General features: G+C 40.5%; 1 protein-coding gene across 5 annotated transcripts in view; it reads right to left on the bottom strand.

Moving 5' to 3' along the window:
* The window catches only part of MAP2K5 (mitogen-activated protein kinase kinase 5), a 121,959-nt gene that overhangs the window by 36,213 nt on the left and 61,720 nt on the right, over positions 1 to 24,026 (bottom strand). For 2 of the 5 annotated variants that reach the window (XM_061371145.1, XM_061371149.1), the window contains exons 15-17: positions 23,579 to 23,629; positions 20,251 to 20,322; positions 9,121 to 9,150 (exon numbers count right to left, since the gene is read on the bottom strand). In XM_061371145.1, the coding sequence (XP_061227129.1) occupies positions 9,121 to 9,150; positions 20,251 to 20,322; positions 23,579 to 23,629 (153 nt within the window). The remainder of the gene's footprint in view (positions 1 to 9,120; positions 9,151 to 20,250; positions 20,323 to 23,578; positions 23,630 to 24,026) is intronic. The other 3 variants (XM_061371146.1, XM_061371150.1, XM_061371148.1) reach the window with 2 other exon arrangements.

Here is a 24,026-nt window from a genome sequence, read left to right on the forward strand (position 1 = left end):
GATATATCTCTTTTTAATAGAAAAATACATATGCCAACAAATCATACAGTTAGGATCTTTCAGGGAGGCTTTACAACAGAACATCTGTTTTCCCATTCCAGGAAAACTGTGGATTTTAAAACTACATATAACTTATTTTTAATCTTTTAAAATGAGGGTTAGAGTTGTATTGAGCAGCGCAAAGTCCTACTGGCAAATGACCGATACACATTTGCTTTGTCTTTGCCCTGATAAAAATGGGAAAGGAATATGAAAGTGCACTGCATTTCCAGGTGGTTTTCACCACTGTGGGTTTCACTCCTTCTCTGGATTCAAAGCATGATCTTCATATATATTGTACAAATTCTTGCCAAACTGAAATTGGTTATACTTCTGATAGAAGTCACCAAACCTGAAAGACTGACCCCCCCCATTTGCTCCTGATACCGTGAATGCTCCCCATCCCAATCCACAGATTTTGCAAATGGCAAACTTCCATCACTGTCACAAAACAGAGGACCAAAAAAGAATAATAATAATAAAGACAATTCACAACAACCTTAATATTAAATATATTCTTCCAATTATATTATGCCAGTTTTCCCAGAGGTCTACAAACAAACTTCTATAAAGAGATTATTTCATCCACCATTGAACTGCAGCCACTTCTCACAGAAATCTGTTTACCAGAGTTTAGTAACACAATTCCACAAAGCGGGCATGAGAAACTACACACTGCTGAAACCATGGACGGAGTGCGAGAAGCCAACGATAACCCCCACAGTGGAATAGGTCCAGGATGCTCCTAACACCATGTTCCTCAGTCAGCAGGAATGTTGGATGAGCCAGTCTCAGGGAAGAAAGCAAATTTAGCAAATGGCTGTTTAAGACCTTATTTAAAGCATCACAAAAAGTGTGATAAGGAGAACAAAGGGTGGTCAGCCACAAACTGAATAAAGGAACGGGGTTTCGCTCTAACTGGTTCCTGCTTAGAGCTACTCATGATCATCAAGATGGTAATAGAGAGAAACACCAGCAGAACCTAGAGGACACTACGGAAGAGGAAAACCCATCACAACTGAGCAGGAATAACGTCATGATGCTACCAAAAACCACCCACCCACCCCAAAATCCGAAAGGACAAACTCCATTGTGGGATGTCCAGGGAGGAATACAGTCTGGAGACACACATGGTTATTCTTTCCCCACGCTGTGTCTAAGTCTTTGCATCCCCAGAGAGCTGTGGGCCGGCTGGGAAAGTTCAAATTAAAACCACAAAACCAGCCAGAAATCTTGAGAGACCAAAAGAACTGGGGTCTTCAGACTAAAGACAGCAAGGATGACATAACCAACCCTCCTGCATCTCTTCTTCACGTTCATTACACACAGCTACCACTATACCCTCCAGTGAGGAAAGCCTTTCTGATAATAAAGCTGAGGAACAAATCATCTAAGGAAACGAGAGCCTCTAATGCCAGCAGCACTGAAGAGCAGCAGATGAATATCCATCAGGATTGTCCCTCCTCCTAAGTACACAACTGCTACCTTCTACCTACACCACTAGTCCCTTCTACCTTGGAAAGAAACAGGTAAAAATGCCAGTTGTTAAAGCCTGTCACTGGAAACCATCTAGAAAAATCCTGAGCTTTCTCCAAAGAGCTCAAAAATCAATTGTGATCACTACAGATGACACAATTCTAGGGACTTCTGAAAGGAAACAACCCAAAGCAACAAAGATTTGAGTATATGAGGGGTGTTTTCTAACTACACTGAGATGCTGAGTGGGTTCAGCATCCTCACCTATGCCATTCCACTGCCCACAAGTACCATTGTGCTCTCTCATGAATTAAACCTACAGTTCGACAGGGCTGGCAGAAGAATGGCTGCTGTGGAAGGGAAATGCTCACCTAGACCTCCAAATCATTCATTCTTATGTTGGCCTCTGGGGCTCCTCACTATGGTGAGCAACTGTCACCCATCAAAGGGGGGCGAGATGGTCGTGTGTGCTGTGTGCTTCTACAAGTCACGTTGAAAACACAGCCCTCAGCCTTTGGTGGGGATCCCACCATTAGCAGTCCATGGACGTAGTGAAGAACAACCATTGGGACTGCTGTGTCCATTTCCAGAAGTGCCTCACAACCTCACAGCCCTCTGAGGAGCAGGTATCCTCATTCCTCAAACAGGCAGAGACTCACAACTCATTTCTGAGCTCATACAGCTGCATCCTTGGTAAAGAAACCAGCAAAACAGGGCAGGGATCTGCTCCACCCATGCCTCTGTTCATCTCCAGTTCCTGAGAGACTTGTGAGGAACCGTGCCTTCTCCTCACCCCAGCCGAGAGAGCCTGTTCAGAGCACAGAAAAGATGTAAACTTTCAGTAAATCCAGTATTTGCTGTCGGTCAGGAAAAGGCCACCTACAACAACCCAACCACACAAATCAACTCACCTACAGCTTTCTTCCGAAGGAGAGCTCATCTCCCAAGCTTAAGTTTTCAATCCGGTACCTCATCATCGCTATCCACTGCAGGAACAGTAACTGGGAGAAATGTTTCCTTCCAAGTACAACAGGAACACCTCCCATTCCACAGAAGCACCAACTCATGCAGGAGATCCTTATATAGTTGCAAAAGTATCTCCAAAAAGACTTCAAAAGGATGCTATCATTTTCTAATCCAATACAAACTGTGAAGGGTGACAACACCGTAACCAACTGGAAAATACAAACTTACATCCAAATCCAAGGATGTGTCTAGGGGTGAGCATCTGGAGCAGCCAATTTTCCCACTATGGTAAATGGAACTTTTCAGAGGTTTGAAGCTGATGTCAGTGTGACCAGGGATGTGGTTTTACACAAGACAAGGGGCACAAACACAGAACACATCCTGGAATGGTGGTCACAAACCACAGCCTAAGCCCTGGTCCCTCTGACTGCCTGGAAATATTAGGGTTAGAAAGCAAAATAAATCAATAAAATCAGGTTTTCAACATCATAAGGTAACAATCCACTCTCAAAACACGTTAAAAGCATATCAAAATATACTAGAAAATCCAGGTTTCTTAGTTACCTACATTTCCAAGCTTGCCCATATTGTTCAAGCATCCATTTTACAGTAAAACAAAAAAAATCAGGCAAGAAGATTAAGACAAAAAATACAAATTTGTCTTTATCCTTCAGATTCTGAACTATTTTTGTCCCACTAAAAACCTCTCCGTTTTCATAAAAGAAAACACCTCTAAACTAAATTCCAATGTTACAGCAAGTTCCTAATACCCAACTCAAATTTAAGTTCTAACTTATTTCTGAAGGAGAAATAAGTAAGAAAGCAAAGTGTATCAAAGTACATTATCTCACGAATGACACACGCAGTGAAGCCTATGTGAAGAAACTGGGGAGAGTTTAAAATAATAGCAGATGGCTTCAAATATTGTCAGTGATTTCTGGAATGTTGTATTAGAAAAAGCAAAAATATTTGCACAAATCTATCATATTTAAGATATGATAGGATAATTTAATTCTCTATTTTGGCATTAGCATTTGAACAGTGTTTAATGTCTTTTAAATGGCTAGATATAATGATATATATGGAAGAAAAAACATTTTTTTCTTGCTAGGAAACATGCTGTAACCAACCCTCAATTTATTTTCACAAAAATAAATGAATGCTTAAAGGATGTTTCTGTCAATTGAAAAAACAACAGTAAAATGGCTCTTTTCATGCCAAGTTAAACTAAGTATTTTTTTCCTTGACAACCTGCTTACATTTAAATGCAACCAGGCCAAATGTGGTCAATAGTATAGATTACACGTAACAAAAAGAATCTTAGACCATGTTAATACAGGGATCAGAAAGCAGCAACTTCATTTAAAACCATGCAATTATTTAGCAAACTACAATACAGCAAATAAATTAATCTGGTTTAAATGGAAGCGCTTGCACAGGAGCTTTTTGCCCTATAATTAAATCTTACTTGCAGAAATCACAGCGAGGGTAGAATTTGCTGATGAAAGGATAAAAATAAGATCTTGCAAAAAAATAAAACCCCAAACCAACAGCCCCAGCTTTGGTATCAGAAATCATCATCATCAAAAAGGAACAAAAGCATTTGTACAGTCTTTTCCTGCTGTAAAAAGGAGCCATGTCCCAAAGCTGGTGCAAGTGTGCATTGTCCCCTGAGCTCCCCGGAGCAGCAGGACTGAGCTGCTCCAGCTGAGGATCTGGCCCAGCGTACGCAGAACATTCTGCATCGTCTCTCCGATGCTTTTTCGATGCTGGGGTTTGGTAAAAGTATAAACCTTTCCCTAACAGGAGGAGCAAAAAGCGATTTTCCTTCACTGAGGATTTTTCCCCCCCTCCCTGTATATTTTTCTTATCAAGCAAACCAATGGCAAGTCTATAGCGAACGCTTTCTTGGGCTATAAAATCTCCTATTATCCACTTATGTTTTCTTTGCAGTGGGATTTAGGAATGCCTCTTCCTTGAGACGAGCAATATGTCATCATTTTGTTGAACTAACAGGCCTGACAGTCTTGTCTCTCCGAGTTAAAGACACCAGTGCTCCGAGCTCGCATCGCTGCTAAAATGAAGGTGAAAAAGCTGGGAGAATAAAAAAATGAAGGGGGGGGGGGGGGAAGATCTAACTGTGACTAAATCCTTTACTAATTCATTTCCATTATTTATCATGCTGCAAAATAAACCCTATTAAAAAAAAGACCCTTAAATTAAGGTCTCTTACGTTGTGAAATAACTAATTTGTATCCTTGGATTATCCATTTTAGCAAATATCATCTTCTGTATCCCCCATTTCTCCTGTCTTTTTGATCTTTTTTTCTACTTATCGTGTTCTTTATTTGAAACAGATTTTTAACAGATAATCTTGATCGTTATAACAATATCTTGCTTGCATTTTATTCAAATAATTCTTAAAAACAGCTTAAAAAGCCGTTTGGAATAACATCAAGCTCCCCATCAATCAAATGAAAAAATTCCGCTGGCGGTTGTATAAACATCAGATCAACTCTGATGTCTTCAAGGATTTCAGAGTGAACCATAAAAAACTCCATTAACTTCTGACAAAGAATGCAAATTAATCACAACATGGGGTGAAATGAAATTAAAGGCTCTTTTCTAATCAATGACAAGGCAGGATGAAATATTTGTTACTCTCCGCGTTCAGGCTGCCGGGATGCTCGTGCTTTTCCCGGCACATCCCAAATACAAGGTGGGAGCCCGGATTCACCCGGGGTAGCTCTTTAGCCCTCCCCATCCCTACAGCTATCTGCTTACAAGTCGCCCAGATTCACAAAACACACTAATCATCTGAAATCTCAGGTGCATCCAATTTGTTATTCACACTCTCCCGGTGCCAGTGAAAAGCCTGGCGTAGACAGATGCACCAGGAACCTTAAATGACAGTTTTGGCCTCCGGAAGTGCGATCGCTACAGCAAAATCTAGTACAGCCTCCAGGTGAAATGTCTGGAGCTCCATATGGAGCAGGGAAAATTAACAACAAGATGAAAATCGCTGTAGCAGCAGGGAGCCTGGATTTAAAAAAAAAAGGGAAAAAAAAGGGGGGGGGTAAAAGGGAAAAATTTAAAGATGAGGAAAGAGAAGTAATAAATTAATGGGGTGTGAAAACATTCAAAGCTTTACAATACCAGGGGCAGTATTTGCTCAGATCTGGGGGGGGGGAGCCATGGGATGGGAGGGGGCAGAATGGGGAAAGAGGAATTTTGGGTGGATTTTTCTTTCTAAACTTCAGGTCATTTCCATGTAATTTATTAAGCGAGGTGGAATTGCAGCCGAAGGAAGGGAAGCATTTCTCTAAATGCAAAAGTATCTTAAATACAGTCATCGTAACCCGCGCTTTCCTATAGCTGATTAAATCCTCGGCAGCCCAGTACTGCTGTTTCTTTGGAATATTTCCCTAATGGATGCGACATCCTTTTAACATCCTGCTTTGTATAAAGTTTGACGACAAGCCGAGAATATTTAGTGAGCAATTCTTTTCATTTCCCCTAAATTGCATTATCATTAAACAAGTCGTTGCCCCCATCGCGTTTTTATACCATAGACTGAATGTGAATCTCCGTGATTAACTGTACGTCTCGCCGTTGGTTCAGCCACTGCACATCTTTGGGCTTCCAACTTAAAATGTCATTAAATATACTGGGAGGTGCTATGGCCTTTTGGTTTCGTATTTTTTCATTTTATCCATTATTTTCCCCAGTTCTTTCTGCTCAGACACGTAAAATCAAAATCACATCAATTAAACTTTTTAAAAGGGTTTTGAAACTTATTTTCCCTATGTGCCTTCTTCAGATACCTAAGAAGCTGGACAGACCACGGGCTAGCAACTGGGCTGGGGGAAAAGGGTTTCCTTTCATTTTTACATGCTTTTGTAGGAAGAACTTTACTCAAAATGGTATTTTTTGTGTGAGTGCATGCACCATTCCTATTAGTTTCAATAGTTATGCAAACACACTGAGGGGAGAATATACCCTTAGGTGCTTACACTTGGATCTACAGAAAATCCTACGAGCATCACACCCTACCATTTCCAAAAGGAATTTTATATCACAGTAAGGATCCAATAACACATTGCAATACCACGCCAGGAAAATGAACCACACACCACCAACATCCAGAACAGTTGTAGAATTTTACTACATTTTAAGGACTATAGATTCCTGCATAAAGTTTTTACAGTGCAAAAGTCTGTTCTTGTACCTTTCACAGTCAGCTCCTGATTATGAAGTTAGCTGCATATCAAGACAAGACAATACCTACAGTAACTCCCAACACACCCATAAGCAACTTTACTTACAGGAGTAGCTGCTCACACCTTAAATGCTTTCAAGGTAACACTTTATTGTGAACATAAAATTAAATCATGATAGTGTGATGTGTGTTAGCAAAATAAATACTTGCAAAAGATGGGGAAAATGAGAAGTGGCAAATTCTATCATTAAAATATCTCATTGAAGGCCAGGAAAAAACCAAAATCATCCTTTAGTCTTACTCGTGTATTGCAGGAGTCCTGATTTTCCACACGGCAATGATTCCCCCTATAAATCTTACTCATTTAAACTGAATTTATGCACACACCATTTGTCTGTGTCTTCAAAACACAGAGGAAAAAAAAAACCAACTTATTTTTTCCAGCTACAGCTGGAGACAAACATTCATTTATGGGAAACTTCAGGTGTTCTCAAACATGTTCCAAGACTTTCCATTGTCAGAGAGAAGTAACTTCAAGTTATTTAGGGACAAATTCTGCAGGCACACATCTGATTAGCTTCATTCATTGGAATGAGCCCACTGAAGTGCGGAGGATTTACTCATTTGAGTGACTGCAGAATCAGGCCCTTATGTAGGGAGATAAATAGATATTTAGACATTAAAAACCCCATCACACTACTAATTTTCCCCCTAATCAGGGTAGGTTTCTACGGGTTTTGCGACCCGTGATCTAAGCACATGTCTAAAATACATATTCTTCACATGAAAATCCTTACGAAAAGCAGTTCCTTGAAAAGCTTAATAGCTACATTTTAAAGTTTCACCTCCTCAACTGTTTTACATTAAAAAATATACACAATTTCATGGACTACTGACTTGCCAGATATTCTTTTGCAAACCCGATCCGTTTTGTTAATTAGAATAGCAAAAAGGATCTTAAAGTAGCAATCATGTTTTGCTCCCAATTCAGGAAGCAAATTTTGGGCTAGAATCATACATAATGTATGTGCTCTAACTTCCTTCCCCAAGCTCCAGCACTTCTGTGAACAGGGGGTTATCTTAAATTGTACCCCCTGTCACTTTGATTTACTGTCAGAATACACCAGCCACAATGAATGTCAAGACACTCAACGCGCACAAGTGAGTACATCGATGTATGGAGGACACTTCAACACAAGAGCTTCTCTTCCAGCCCTCTCTTCAAAGGAGGGGGTGCAGTTTAAAATATGGATAAAATATGCAAAGTGTGTTCTGCCCCAGCTCTCTCAGCCAGTAACCATTTTCCATAGGAGATGAGCAAGTGAAAAATCCGTGTATTTCTACAGATGCAAAACCTTTGCAAGTCCATAAAAGTGTCAGGAGAATTTGCTTAAAACAGCTTATAAAAATGGGAGAGAGAATGAGTCCCAGCCTATTATTCAATAACCATGTTTGTGAGGCATCTGCATAATCTAACCATGCATAAATTAGTATGTGTATTACAACAGTTATTTGCATAATAATAGCAAGTTAATAGATGCTTAAAGAGCACAGACCAACACCACCTTTAAATCAGACGTGCCTCCAGGCACTCTGATCTGTACAGACCGAAACTGCCTTCATAAAACATATGAAAACATAAAAACCACATTCAAATAATTCATTTTAGTCCCTGGACACTTCACTTTTCCTCCCCTCTCTCAGGAAAGAATAATTTGAGGAACTACGGAATAGTTTGTTACTATGAATTCTAACATCCATCTTGCAATAAGAATATAATTATCAAACCTATTTCTGGATTGGTTGTTCTGTTCAGAGCTTCATGTTTTTTCAAGCATAAAGACAAAGTAAAATACTACATGGTAATGCAGGGCTCAGCACTGGCCTCACCATTGCCACTGATGGTGGAAGCAGTTTAGCCATCAACTTCAATGCAATTGAGTTAGGTCAGAGGAAAGTTAGAAATGCCAGTGCCTAAATAAAACACTAGTGTTAGCTCCTCTTAAAATGGCGAACCCAAAGCTCCCTTAGGTATTCCATTCGCATTATATTTTTTATTTGAGCAGATTTTAAACCATTGTACTATTATTCAAAATTAAACTATAAGAAGGAGCAGATACACCTCCCTGCTTCAAAAGCACTGGATTATTTTTTCATCTCACACCAAAACAATCATTAACATCGTCATAATTTTCATTGTCTCCAGGGAAAGAAAATCTAGATTTTGGAGAGGGGAAAAAAGAGAGAGAGAGAGAGAAAAAATCAATAGAGACTTCTAAATGACTCCTTCAAGATACCACTTTTCAATTTAACAGGACAGATTTATTTGTATGTGGCTGAAATGTTCACAATTGCTCTCTGCACCTTCATACATAGGAATGAATGTCACAGTGGCAAACAGCAGTAATGAACAATCTTACCTGAGGATATGGAAACCTCCCAAGAGCAAGCTGGGAAAGGAAATAATATTTGTCTAGTTATATAGATTTGCATGGAGGGCACATTTTCTTAAAGAGAGAAAAGTACTCAACTCTTACTATCGTATAAATTGGAAAATGTCAACAAAAGTAATGCTGAAAACACACAAAGAGCTGTATTTAGAATGGAGTCATTCACAACTACCACCCCTTGTTCTATGTTTCTGTATTTCTTGAGCTCTTTTGTCTATACCACTCAGTAACACCGTTTGATGCCCAAGTTCCTGAGGACTCTCTAAATTAAACCAGTTCAGCCTCAATAGTGAGGCCAATGACACTGACCTTTCCTGATAATTATCTGCAATGAACAGGTATTGTAGAGCATGCACTGAACTCCCAAAGTCCTTCCTTAACTGGCTCAGAGTAAAATCTGGGTTATACAGCCAAGGTTTGCCTCTTTATTGGTGTCAAACCCAGGTAGGAACCTGGGAGGGGGACCTGGAGAGAGATCACGGCACCTGCAAAAAGTCACTTCCACTTTTCTTCAGATCTACTTTCAATTGCACACAACATCAACTGGATTTGTTGCCCACATTGTTTTGTAAGTCAATCAATGCATCACTAGAACACCTGCTAGTGTCACTATTAACCCAACCACAATAGCACAGCTGCCATACTGCCACGGCTAATACATATTCCATAACAAATTTTTCATACAACATCAAGTTTTCCCATTTGGTATCTGAAGCTTGGAAGCAATTTCAGCAAAATACAGCTAGTTTTTGTCTACTACTCAGTGAAGGACAAGGGCTCTCAGGGCTGACACAGACTCTTCCAAAAGGGCATTCAGAGCAGCTCTATCCTGATCTGCTTTCTGCATAAGTCCACCTCTCTCCATGGTTTGCAGAGGAGCCATAGTCAGATGAGCTTCTCTACACCCTGGTTAACCTTGGTGAATCCTCCCCACATCGCCTTCAGAAGGAAGCCTACCAAAAATGTTATGGATGCACTGCTACCATTGATTTGTCTGCATGATGAACTAAGTATGTTCACCTCGGACTGAGGAACAGCATCAATGCTGAAGGTCCAAGCCATTGTGTCAGGCACTGCCAAGGGTAAACCACACATCACTGCTGGATGAAAGCTGTTTCCCAGGACTTCTATTGTCAATGACATTTGAGCTCCTCAGTACTGAGGTTACCTGACCTGGCCAGATTGCAGCTAAGGCGGTTGTGCTAACCTATGATGAAATTTCAGCCTGGCTGGCAGCAAAAACCTACCCTAAGTATGAACAATGAGGCATAGATAGAACTGTGGCAAGGTGGGGAATGAATGGATGGGGCAAAGACCAGTAGACATACTCCAGCCTCACTAGTTCAGGGAAAAGGTCATGAGAAGGTAGTAAGAGGAACCTGAGAGCATGCGTGGAAGCAACCAGGTATCAACAGACATGATGCCCTTCCTGCCCCTCCAGCTGCTGTCCAAACCTTGTACCACACCAGCTGCTTGGCTGTGAGTCTTTGCAAATACAGTAAACTTCTTCCAGATCCAAAAACACATTACAAAAGCAGGGTAGGTCTTAAAGCATTTGCGTAAGAGATGAATACAAGAGAAACACAAAAAGATGAAACTATTTTTGGTGACTACTCTCAGAAGCTTACACGCTACTGAGATGTGCTGACCAAGGATCCCTACTAGCAATACCATATATAGAATCATAGAATAGTTAGGGTTGGAAAGGACCTTTAGATCATCCAGTTCCAACCCCCCTGCCATGGGCAGGGACATCTCACCCTAAACCATGGCACCCCAGGCTCTGTCCAACCTGGCCTTGAACACCACCAGGAATGGAGCACTCACAACAGTATGTTTCTTTCCGAGATGTTTCTATTCTGCCACTCAGCTCTGAAAGCTGGGATCTGCTACCAGGCTTCCACATGGGGATTGTGTGTTACTTGGTTTATAAGACCAACACCCCAGAGAATGTACAAGAAATGTGGCTTACAAGAGGCACTGGAACAGGGAACAACATTGAGGGGAGAAGACAAGATCTCTTCAGGTTCTCCACAGTGGTATTCCTTCCTCCTCTGGGTTTCTTCTGTGCTTTGCCTTTCAGGGTTGCCTTTTAAGACTCAGCTCTTTGGGGTGAATTCTGCCTTCTGGTTTTGGTTCTGGTGCAGTGCCGAGCTCAGTGCTTCTCTTCACAGTGAATTCATCCTCACAACAAATCAACCTGAGCTGAACAGTTTGACCACCATCCTTTCTATCCCTCTTACCTGGTTCACAGCTTCTCCCAGCTCAGTGTTACTCCAGTTGCTCTCTGACGGCAGGCTTTGAAATACACTGCTAAATAATTAAGTCAAAATCCTATGTTTTCTGTTATGTTCAGTCTTAAGGACCAGCGCCTACTAAAACATGCCCTTTTATTCATCTTCTTTTGGAAGGAGCATCTATAACTTACAAAAAGCTGCTTGAGATCCTAAGAAGCACTGCTGCTGTGATAGCCTAAAGTGCCTAGAAATAAACCTATAAATGCCAACCACTTTTCTCTGAACAGAAACAGAAAAAATCCTGATTTTTCCAATGACAACAGACATAGGAATAGTCATTACAATAGCTACAGACTTGTAGGAATGTAATAGTTATCCCACTGTAGAACAAGAAGATAACTATGGCTACACACACAGGGCATCGTTCTGCACATCTTATTTAAGCAGAAAAAACGACCACAGCCTCACTGATAACTTCAAACTAAGCATTCTCATTCTCCCTGATGATTCTTCCCCTCGACCACCACACACCTCAGCAGGGGCTCCAAAGGCAGCAGAGTAATTGGGGAAAGAGCAGTTTTCTGCCAGACGTAAGCGCGGGGTGCACAAATGAGCTCAGAAGAATCCAACATGCATCAGGAGCAAGTTGTAAAAAGAAACACGTTTCTCAGTGAAGCTGCTCCTCGACTGAGAGCTGCAAAGTGACACAGCCCCAGACAGCTCATGTGTCAGTTCTGCATCCCCTGAACCATCACTCGCTGCAGCTTGTCAGAGTTGTTTCCTCCCTGCAAGATTGTCAAGGTATTATAAATTAAGAAACTTACCAAAGAGTATGTAATCTTCCCTGAAATAGCCTGCAGATATGTCACTGTACTAAATGTGTTTCAGATTTAATGAAGCTTTAATGTCCTTTTTAATTTTGCCTGTTTCTGTATCACCAGGGGTCGAGCGAGGCAATCAGCACTCAAGAGGGTGGTTTGGTTTAAAACTAGGAGAAACTCATTTGCTTATGAGTTGCACTGTATTTTCTTAATTAAATTTACTAAGTAAAATGGTTTAAGTTCAGCAAACCAATGACCTCTGTGTGTAGATTTAGGTTTATAAATAGTGTCACACTTAAAGGAAAAAAACAGCCCAAAACAAACAGATTAGAGCTTCACTAAAGGGATTTTCATACTTTTATCATCTGTCTCAAGGAAATCATCTAAACATGAGCAGCACAAGCCCAATGGAGGACACAAACAATTGTAAACTACCAAACTAATGCACTATCAAACCCTTATCTCCTCTGCATTTACATGTGATGACACTCAGGAACTTGCAATTTTAAGGCATTGTAACAAAAAAAACAGTATTTCCATTCACACTGTTTCAGTTTGGGCACTGAATGGTATTTTTGGATATTAAGGAGGAGAAAAGGGAACGCTTAAACTTCAAGGAGCTGGTTCTCATTTCTTATTGGGATACCTTCCCAATACACAAGAACAACAAAACCCATCATTTAAAAAAGGCCCAGGCAACTGCAATGCCAGCATGGTATGGAAATATAAATGAGAATCAGACCATATCAGCAAGAAATATGCCAGAATAACACTCTTCTACACCATTACACCTCAGAGCAGCTACCTGTCTGCATAGGGTTTTGTAGGGAGGGTGGTAGTGCATGTAGTTTTAACTATTACTTTCTTAGACACAGAAGTAGCCCATCAGAGCACTTCAACCACTCATTTTATGGTGATTTTTTATCAAACTATACCTAAACCACACTGGGGAGAGGAAACGCAAGGCAGCCAGTTTTGGTAGAGGCAGGTGCCTAAACCCCTTGCATGAAGCAGCCGTAAGAAGGGCTGGAAAGCAACTCTAACCTCAACTACATACATTTAATGTGAGTACAAAATTAAAATGACTTGGTCAAATAACGTAATGAACAGTTTTGGAACTGAAAATGGAAATCCAGGAATCCTCACTGACAAACTGCTCTCTCTGCATCCCTCTTGACCTGCTTGACCACGTAAAAATTACAACACGACTTGGTCCCTATCCTGTTCAGAAAGTGACAGAGGGAAAGAAGTTCAAAGCATATTTTTAGGACACTCAGGCAATAAAATCTCCCACTTATTGTCGATGTTGTACAAGTTGTTTTTTAATTTACAGTTACACTGGAAAGCATGGGAGGGTTTTATTCTTAATTTAGACACATTCCATGTTTCTCAGCATAACTGCAAATTGAAAATAAGCACTTACAGTATTGCAATGATCCAGCTGAAGGAGGACTTTATAGTCTGAAATGTTCTAAACTTTGTTCTTAATTACCTTGTGCACATTTTACACAATTAAATTTCCATCTCAGGATTTTGCATTTAGATGGTGCACTGCCGTTAAACCCTCCTCTGATGGAAAAGCAGCCGCCACTTCGGAACATTCAGACACAGGAAACTTTCAAAATCAGACTTAACTACTGGATAACATTAAATTCCCCAGGTGAAATTTCATAGCAAGACCAATTTATACATTCCTAGATAGATGGCTTAAAATCACCTGAAACTCTGCAGGGTATGGACCTTAATAAATATTAAATACCTCAAAAACTACTCTAAGATTGTTTTTTCCTTCTAATATCAATTCCAGTGTCCTCTTATTGCACAGTTAAAAAAAAAAAGAATCCAAAAGGATATAACTGCAATTTACCAGCGTTAAAGTGCTGCTGAGGTTAAACCGACAACAAAGAAGAACAGAAACACAAAGCATCTTGAAGTAGGGTTTCAATTAAATGTGCAGGATTTAGTAATGCAGGCCGAAAAAAAAGAGTTACAAATTAATTTAATCTTCTGCCTATAGTTTGCAGCTGCACTCCAAAGTGTCTGGGGCTTAAGAACAAAGCCTTGAAAGGCCTCAGAGTGAGGAAAGCTTCAATTTTTAATGTATAACGCCATTAGCTGGGAACTTGTGGAATCTGCGACCCCTGCGGAGGGGCATAAGCGCGGGTAACAGAGACTGATGAAGTGACATATTTGTTCATGTCTAGGACTATGAGGAAGAAGGTTATTACTAATACCATCAGGCCCAACAGAAATATGCCCTAATAACCTTTGGGACATTCCTTGGCTTGAGCAGATGAGTTTGAGATCTCCCTACATAAAAATATATTAAAAATCAAAGCCTAATTCACCTTAATTAAAGATAATTAGTTTCACTTTGACTTCTTTTAAATATGAACTACAGCAAATGCACCGCAAACCAAAGGCTGCAGACAACCGTGATTAAACTGCACATTTCTTCCTTGCCACAAATCCCTTACATTACCAGGCTTTTACTGCTGCTTCTTCAAAGGTGTTGCTCAGAATAGCAGCGCCTTTTCTGAAGGGAAAAAGGTGGGACAGGGGCCTTTCAGGGCCAATCTGGGGAAATTGTCAGGTGCAAGATTCACACAAATGGTCCATAAAGATTAATGAGGATACTTGTTTGCGCAGAGAGGCTTCCTGCTTAGCTGTTCTCTGGATTTAGGGTCAATACTTAAAAGGAAAAGAAGTGTTAAACATTGCCTGTGCTGGTGGAAATGCAGCTCATTCGAGCTGCTCTCCGTCTCCACTGGCAGGAGAGAGTTTGTCCACCATTACAAACCCATTAAATAACAGGAAAAGGCAGATTTGAATGACAAATATATCTAAATTTTGGACTTTTAAAAAGTAGAAACTATATTGCACAGCATAAGAATAGGGAATGTTAATTACACAACCCTATCTGTTACAAATACACCAGGTACGATGTTATTCCTTAACTGTCCACTCATCTTTCCACCCAGATAGAGAACTGTATTATTTATTTTGCTGCCACACAGACTGCCCACAGTGGCCTAAGAGCAATTGCTGTGAAACATGATACATTGAGGTCTCAACCCGTGCAAACTGTACCTAAACTTACACTTCATTGCAGCTTAGTTCACAATCTTCACCTAATATAGGGTTACATCCCAGTGCAGCAAGCGGATAAATCATCCTGGAATATTACTCTGGCTAAGTTTAGCTGTGAGTGGAGCATATGTGCTTCCGAGTCACTGAAGCAAAGGCCCATAAAATACACTAATTACTGGAAGTTATGGTCACTGAGTGATTGATAGCGCTCTGCGAGGCAACTTCCCCATTCTCAGCTACTCTGACGGGTCTCCCCCACCACACAGCAATTATTAATTCATGACCCAACCCTCAGGCACTGGTACCTTTACTTCTAATTCCACTACCACAAAGATCGCAATGGAGCTGGACATTGTCTGTCCTCATCCTGGTGGCTGCTGAGGATGGCAGATGAGGAAATGGAGCTAACGGCCACTGCCTGGAAAAATCCCTTGAAATAGCTCAATGGAGGAAAAATAACAAATATATAGGGCAGGTTTTTCCTAAGATCAAGTTTCTGAAACACAGCATTCAGTATAGAATCAGTAAAACTACATAAATACAATAAGAACAACTCAAACTACCGAGTAAAACTCTGCATGTGCTACAGCCACTCTCAACACTGAGTGAAGCATCTGAGGATTTGCCCATATTGGGCACACTACTACAACCCTTAAAACCAGGGTAACAAGGTGAGGCTCATTGCAACAAAGTGCTTTTTACTTCCTTGCTTTCCTCATGCCTCCTGTTATTCTCAATGGCTCCACCAGCATCACAATGGCAAGGCATTTCCTTGTATCTCCAGTTTAACCAAGTAAAATAAAGTTCTACTCCCTGCAAGCACACAAAAAGCAAGGCCAAGCTGAGTAAGAAATGCCACTTGACCAGACACCCCTCACTCCAGCCAAGGATTTTGTTACAATATTAAGACTCCTGCTCTGTATGGAGGGCAAATGCAATTCTCATTTTCTTTTTAAGCTTGACCCTTGCCATTTTCTAATGGGCTATTTTAATTAATATTCCTTCTGCCTCTGCTCAGTGTGGCTTTTGACACTGGAGGTCACTGCATGGTCTGTGCCTCACACGGATTCACAGATGCCCCATCATGACTGTACCCCTTGCTATCAAACCTTCACCGCATCACCGTGCCACTACAGAAACTGTGCTGCACCACCACGCTTCAGGTCTCAGATTCCATCTCAGCATCTGTCTACCTGCTATTGTTTAGGCAAGGGTGTAATACTGATGAAAGACCAACCATAACGTCCACACTTAAGTGAACTCCTGCAGAAGATTAAATCATGGTCTGCAGATCTTACTGCAGATTAGCTCACAATCTTCATCTTGAACCATTATCACACCAAGGCTGATGATGCGTGACTGATGACATGCTTCAGACTCCTTAGAAAGTTCTTCTGAAACCTTCTCTCCTTGACCAGATTACATATGCACAAGTCTTCACATCACCTTCATGCAGCTAAAGCATTTCAATCTTTAAGGTGTTTAAGAGAATCGTCTTAAAGCAGAGCTTCTCTGCAGCACCCTCTTCAAACATGTTCCTCCTCTTTGCTGTCATGTTCTCATTCTGGGAGTTTAAAGAACTTGTTTCTAACATTAAAACTGCTAGACAAGCTCCTTTCCTCTGAAGGAGAGAACACTGATCAGCTTTGCAAGAAAAGTTAGTTTTAAAAAGAGGCCTGAAACACAGCAAAAGTAGCTCTTCTTATCAGCAGAGAACAGCGGAAAGCAGAGACTAGGATGTGATGGAAAAGGAGGTGCAAGAAGGTATCATTAGCCAGTATTCATATTTCAGAACTTGCTAGTTCTGTGGCATAAGCAAATCACTTATTTCCTGCATTTCAATGTAATATAATACCAATTTTACTGGTACATAAAATGAGCCCTGGATCTTCTGGCAAAGATGTGCAAGCCTATACTTCCCCTCAAAAAACACCTCTGATCACAGCTCTACTCCACTCCCTTCCCAAAACTCCCTGCTCACCTACCATCTCTCTCCCCAGGACATGTAGGAGACTCCGGTCCTCAGTCCTGTCTCAAGAGCATGCCAGTGCTCCTCAGCAGTCACCTCCGAGATGGCAAAATCCAGGAGAAAACCAAGAGGCAAACCCCTGCAGAAGCAGGAGGGCCAGGAAGACACCAGCCCTGCATGGTCCCACCAAAAGCTCTTCTCACCCAGCTTCTTGTCTCTGGCAGCAGTCTCTCATCCTAGGAGAAGTGGCTCTGTTGAAGGCATACCTGCTCCTCAAAAAGGCACCACTGGACAAGAACACTGCCTATTCAAAACCCAACAAGACGAATTTTAGCCTCCTTTGGATGCTTTAGAGTCCACTTTCAGCTCACAGCCACACAAGGCAGGATGAGAGTCATATTAGAGAGTAACAAGAAATATTAGGCAATTCTATTTATCCTGTGTAGGACGCGGCTCTTGGAGGGTGGCTGCCTCGGTTACACAGCGCACACAGCTCTCAGGCTCAGCCCAGCCCGGAATGTATTTATGGCTGAGTTATAAACCCTTGGAAAACAGCTTTTATAAATGAAAATGCTGACACAGTCTTCAGTGTAGTGACAGCAATGTCACTGGTTTAAATTGAACTCGCTTTGTCAAGCCACGAGCACCTCAATGAAACACCTAAAATCTCATGAAAACACACGAACTGTTTGCGATGAAACACTTTAAACAGGTTTCCAGCAAACTAATAACAATGATAATAATAATAATGATGATGATGATGCTAGCAGCACTTTTTAAATTGACTTTTCATTTTTAATTTTTTTCCCTCTTTTTGGCAAAGGAAACACTGAGCACCCTCAGACATCTCTTACTTCAAAGGGAACAAGAACATTCACCACTCTGAAGACTCAGGTGGTTCCCACCACCTAATACTTTTCACACTCTGCCAGCAAGTTTTCTGGGGCAGTTTTCTTAACCTTCGAAAGTAAAACTCAGTTTTGCATTACATGAAGCTTTGCAGCAAAGAAATCCAAGACATTTGAAAGGCTCAGAAGAATATTAAAGAAACTAAGCAGATTTACTTAGCTGGTAATTTATCTTCTCATACATCAGAACAGCCCTTGCTAACTTGGTCATAAATGCCATTTCTTTTAAATTAACATGCTCTAACGGTGCTACCATGAATTACTGGGATTGCAGTATTGCATCTCTTAGTGGAGATGATTTTAAAATCCTACGGCAAATGCCAACTTCCCTTTTTAACAGTTCCATCAACAAGGGCCTGGGTGTCTCCACTACCAATCCCCATGTCAATACAGTGTTACTTTAATGACAGTGACCTTGCGTGGCTCTTTGAGCATCTTCTTCACCTTTTCTGAGCCATTTTTCTAAGGCAGTGTCCTTGCTTTCATCATTTAACACATCACTCAAACCACTTCAATAAAGCAGCGATCATGTTGAAGAGAGGTCCCAGAGGACCAGATGACATCCCAATTAACAAAGCACACCAAACCAAATTGGTTTTTGTACATCTGGTTCAGAAAACATTTGTGGAAAGTGAGAGAAGGGGGCGGGGGGGGGGAAAGTTGAGAAGGTTTAAAAGAGGAGATAAAATGCAAATGAAAGGTTTTCCTAATGTTGGCTGATACAACATGAAATTCATCCTTCAAATCATATTCATGACCAGACAGGTTACTTACTAATAATCCTAAACTACACTCCAAATATCTTGGTCTACCTGGTAAATCATCAGATTGCTGCTACACATCAAAATACATCTTTTATTCAGCACAGGAACCAGTAAACGTTTGTTCTATAGGATACCTGCATTTATACCCCTCTATTCAACCATGAACCAGGACAATACCACAGCCAAGTCTTCAAGTAATACAGTCTGGATTTAGCCCTTTGTTGGCTGGATTAATTTACAGAGTGTATGAGCACATTCTGTATCTCTCCCAAAATTGTGAGGGCTCTCCAGCATCACAAGCCATTAAAATTTGAAGTAAAACAAATTAAGAGAGCCGCATCCCCTGTGACACGTTAAAGTATGTCATTGTTGTAATTCAGAGCTAGCTTCAGTCAGACTCTGGGAAAGATTTACAAGAGCTGAATACAATGATTCAGCATTAAGTATTTCCACTGCGGTTAAAACTGATTTGGCAAAGAATTTATTGTTTGAAAATGTAACAAGACTCCCTGTTAACTTGTAGGCTACAAAATGAGAAATTTGCCTAAGATGCAGGGTGGCAGCACCAAGACTACTTAACTCCTATCTAATCACCTGCTAAAACAGCAAAAGGCATATTCAGCTTTACCTTCATTATTACTCTATCATTATATGACATAATGATACAGTGATGTATCAGATGCTAAACCAGAAGAAAAGGGAAGGGCACCATTGCTCAGAGAAGCTGTGGCCGCCCCATCCCTGGCAGTGCTCACAGCCAGGTTGGGTGCGACATGGAGCAACCTGCTTAGGTGGAAGGTGTCCCTGGCTGTGGCAGGGGTTGGAACTGGATGAGCTTTAAGGTCCCTTCTAACCCAAACCATTTAATCACATAGGGAAGGACTCATACCATTGGGCAAATATTTCTACAGAGCTTTTGCAAGGCCATTAAGCAGCTCAAACCTGGAATCTGCATAATGCCATTTTAACCCTAATAACAGTCCCCTCTCTTCCAGCTGGTGAAGAAATACAGAAACACCATCATCTTCGATCCTAGAGGTGTTGAAAGGATGCAGAGGCATTCATGGACCAGGCCCTACTTGTTACTCCCATGTGGAGTTCTATTAGACTGTTAATGGTTTGTACAGAGGTTCTAATACCTAGTTTGAAGGCAGTAAGAACAAACCCATTCTAAATACAGCCAAGAAGTTTAGCAATAGTTCAAAACATGCACATATGAAACAGTATACAAAGATTACATGAAAATATTCATATGTTAGATTTAACTTGATTGTTGCCTTGTGCACACGAGAATGACAGATACTTCCATACCTCCATGAAGGAAATCCCTAGACTCCAAACATCCGAGTGAATTCCATACTGTTCTCCTGAAATCCGCTCAGGCTGCAGAGAGATGGAAAGAAACATCTTGAGCCCAGCAAACCATCCTATATTGCATAAAACCTAGCCCAGGGCAAACAAAAGAACTGAAGAAATGCAAAGAAGCTTAAAGCTCACCAGCTAACCCGGCAGAGAGCAAACCCACTCCTCAAACATGACTTCTTGATTTATTGTGCCTCTTCTGCAAGAGCAAAGGACTTGGTTATGCTCAGATGTGTAGCTATGCACCTTGCAAAGCTGGCCTTGGCATTTGTGTTTGGGCTGTTTTATCCAACAACAAAATACAGAAAGCCCATGGCTTGCACACGTGCAGCAGAGCACAAGGTTAAGCTGTGAAAGCCCAATGGTACACACGTCTATCACAAGGGACACTTGGAAAAGAGGCTCCTAATGTTGAGTGAAGGGGCTGGGGAGTAACCACGGTTTAAAAAGCGAAGTTACTGAAGCCAAAAGAACCAATGAACTCACGTGCCAGCAATTTTATTTTATATACTTTCTAATTTCATTTCTGACCTATAGAAAATGAAAAGACTTTACTCAAAACTATTAATAGCAAGTTTAATGCCTCATGAAACAGAATGCTGTAAAATATAACTGCTAGTTTTTACTTGAAAGCTACAATTTAAGCATTTCCAAGGTCAAGTACAGCATGAAATGTAACAATAAAAGGCTCCATGAGACTTCTCTCCCCACTGTGCTGTTAATGCACCTGTCTAGCCCAACCACCTACAAAGCACTGGCTGTATTTTTAGCCTTTAATAATCCAGAGACCTTTGTTAGAAAACAAACTCCCAAATTAGTGCCACTCCAATGTGTTTTCGGATGTTTCCTCTGCCCTGCTAATCCCAGGTCAAGAGCTTTTATCGCAGCATGAACATTAAGTAAAAACCAAAGTGCTGCCTGCATTGTCTTTAAGGATTGTCTCCCACAACTGCCATAACCTAAAAACCAGCTCTGAATGGAACTGGAACAGCAAATCTTTTTGACTGAGTCTCATTTTGAGCTGAACAGTGACCCAAAAAATCTTATACCTGTGGCAAGGTGATAACAGCAGATTCCTCCAGTGCAGATGAGACCCTGGCCCTTCCCAAGCCACCAAATCAGATGCTTAATTCACACTGAGGGATATTAAATGGTTTATTCTTCCCTTATAACAGCTCAAGCTTTACATGGCAACTTCTAGTTAGAAATGATGCCTTCCCAGAAGACAGCAGCAAGTAAATCCTTCACATGTTTAAACAAGAAGTCTACTCATGTGGATTTAAGAGTATGGAAATGAAGATGAAAATAACAGTAGCACATGCATAAAGTCAAGTGTGTAACATAGATCATTCTGAGGATACAGAGCTCAAAACCATTTTCTCTTTAATTTTCTACAACCGCTTACTTTCTCCATTCACACTTTTTTGTCTATATAAAGTGCTGACAAAATGATTTTACAGAAAATTCCTTTTTTACTGGAAATTTTAATTTCCCTATCAAAAAGGTGGGGTTTTTTTTTTCCCACTTTTTTATTGTCAACAGAAACCTCCATTTTTTTAATGGTTTCAAATTGACTCCCAGTCTGCCAAGTGGGCAACCCAAAGCTTATGGCCTTTGTTACTTTTTGATGACTTGTCTATAAATCTGATATCAACAAATGATTCATTCAGCAAGTAAAACTATTCTAACATAAGAAATCAGAGCAAGTATATTTGAGCTTAAATTCCTCTTTTGCCACTAGTAGGTGAACACATCACAGTCACCCATAAACAGTAAGGAAAAAAAGTCCTTTATTTAATGTACACCTGGGAAAGAGAACAGTAATCTGGAGTTGTACACTAAAAGCATAATACAATTTAACTCTCAGACCTGCTTAAGCCCAATCTAAGAGTAATAACTGAGTTGGGGAAGTTGATTAACTTGAGCTATTTATTTGCCTCAATCACTATATTCCAGTCCTTTTAGAAAATGGAGCCATCCAAATAAGCAGGTTACTATAAAAGTGGTAATGCCCAAGACCAGATTTTTTTTTCTCTCTTTATGTTTTTAAAACACTTTTCTGCACATAACATTGTGATGACACAGGACAGACCAAGTCTTTCTAGGATGGTGACATGAGTGTTTCACAAGCCACATAATGAGTACACCTTGACTAGAAAAGCACTTAGCAACTAAATGGACACCCTGGTCTGCTTTCTTCTCACAAGAAAGTAAGAAAAAATACCTGAAAGCGATTAAAGGTCATGGATTTCTCTACTCTTTTCCAAGGTCTGAAAAAATACTATTATCAACCATTTTGCATTGTTTTCTCTTCTTTTTTAAAACAAGCTGAACACTGATTTTCTCCACATTAATATCATGACATAAATAATTTGTTAGAAGAATTTTAATTGCCAAAAATAAAAGACAGTGGTTAATACACTGCTCTAAAATGAAGCATTTAAGTTTTCACATCTGTTAAATGGAGAACTGAAATTAATCACATTCATCTAATGGAAAATAAATGCTAACTTTTGTAGCTTACTTTCAGACTGGCCCTTGTCACCATATTAATCTCCATGACATGAACACCGCATGCCAGTTGTCAGGTCAGCTGGAACCACTAAACTCAAACCTCCCATCCTAGCTAACAGCAGCAGCCTTCCCCCTAGTGAGACATCTTCAGCAATGTGTTAATTTGGTCTAAAAATGATGGGAATTTATACTTTAATGTACAGAAATAAGGCAAAGGTAGTTTCATCACCTCAACAGAGAAGCTGTGGCTGCCCCATCCCTGGCAGTGTTCAAGGCCAGACAGGGCTTGGAGTAAGCTGCTCTAGGGGAAGGTGTCCCTGTCCATGGCAGGGGAGTGGAACTGGATGAGCTTTAAGGTCCATTCCAACACAAACCATGCTGTGATTCTATGATTCCATGATCTCTGCGGAAAACTGAGTTTTGAATATTTAACTGACTCTGCTTTGTTCTCAGCTGTTATAATGCAGTAAAGGCACCAAGAAACACATTAAATAAACACTTTCCCAATATTACTCTTTCCTATCAGCAAGAAGCACAGTGTCACAGAGCTGCGAGCTGGTAGGGAGCACAGGTAGGAAGGCATTGGGTCTGTGAGACAGCACAAGGGATTTGTTTCATGGCATGCACAATTAAGACACAGCTTATGCTGGGGATAAGGAAAGATGAATTTTGAGAATTGATTTAGAATGTATCCTGCATTAACAGAACAAGACTGTGAACAAATACTTCTATTTAAATGTAATTCCTGCATAAATCCACTTACCGCCATATAAGCATTTGTTCCAACATACGTCTTGGCTATAGAATTCACCAGCTATCAGACAAAACAGTCTGTTAGAACAATATAAAGATAATGTGGAAATAAAATGGGCAATTATTCCTCATTTAACCTACAATCATCATTCCTATAAATCAACTAAAAATTATGTAAAAGGGAACAAATTTATCTGCAAAGGCATTAAAAATGATTAAATCTCTCTTTTGTTTGGAATGAGAGCTCCAATTTAAACAAGCACTGCATTACAGTTTATGGCAGATAACCTTAAACAATTCTGTTAAACAGGATGCTTATCGCTTTAGTACCCCAAACTAGTCTGATATAAAAAGTCAATTTGAAGTAGGATTGAACACGCTCATTTTTCAGTCAGCTGGCTCAAGATGTGAATAAAGCCACATTCATCACTTGAATGCAACGAGCACTAAATACGCTG

The sequence above is a fragment of the Neopsephotus bourkii genome, unplaced genomic scaffold (genome assembly GCF_033783945.1).
Source record: "Neopsephotus bourkii isolate Nb327-2 ecotype Australia unplaced genomic scaffold, CSIRO-AGI_Nbou_v1 NB_1572, whole genome shotgun sequence".
NCBI lineage: Eukaryota > Metazoa > Chordata > Aves > Psittaciformes > Psittacidae > Neopsephotus > Neopsephotus bourkii.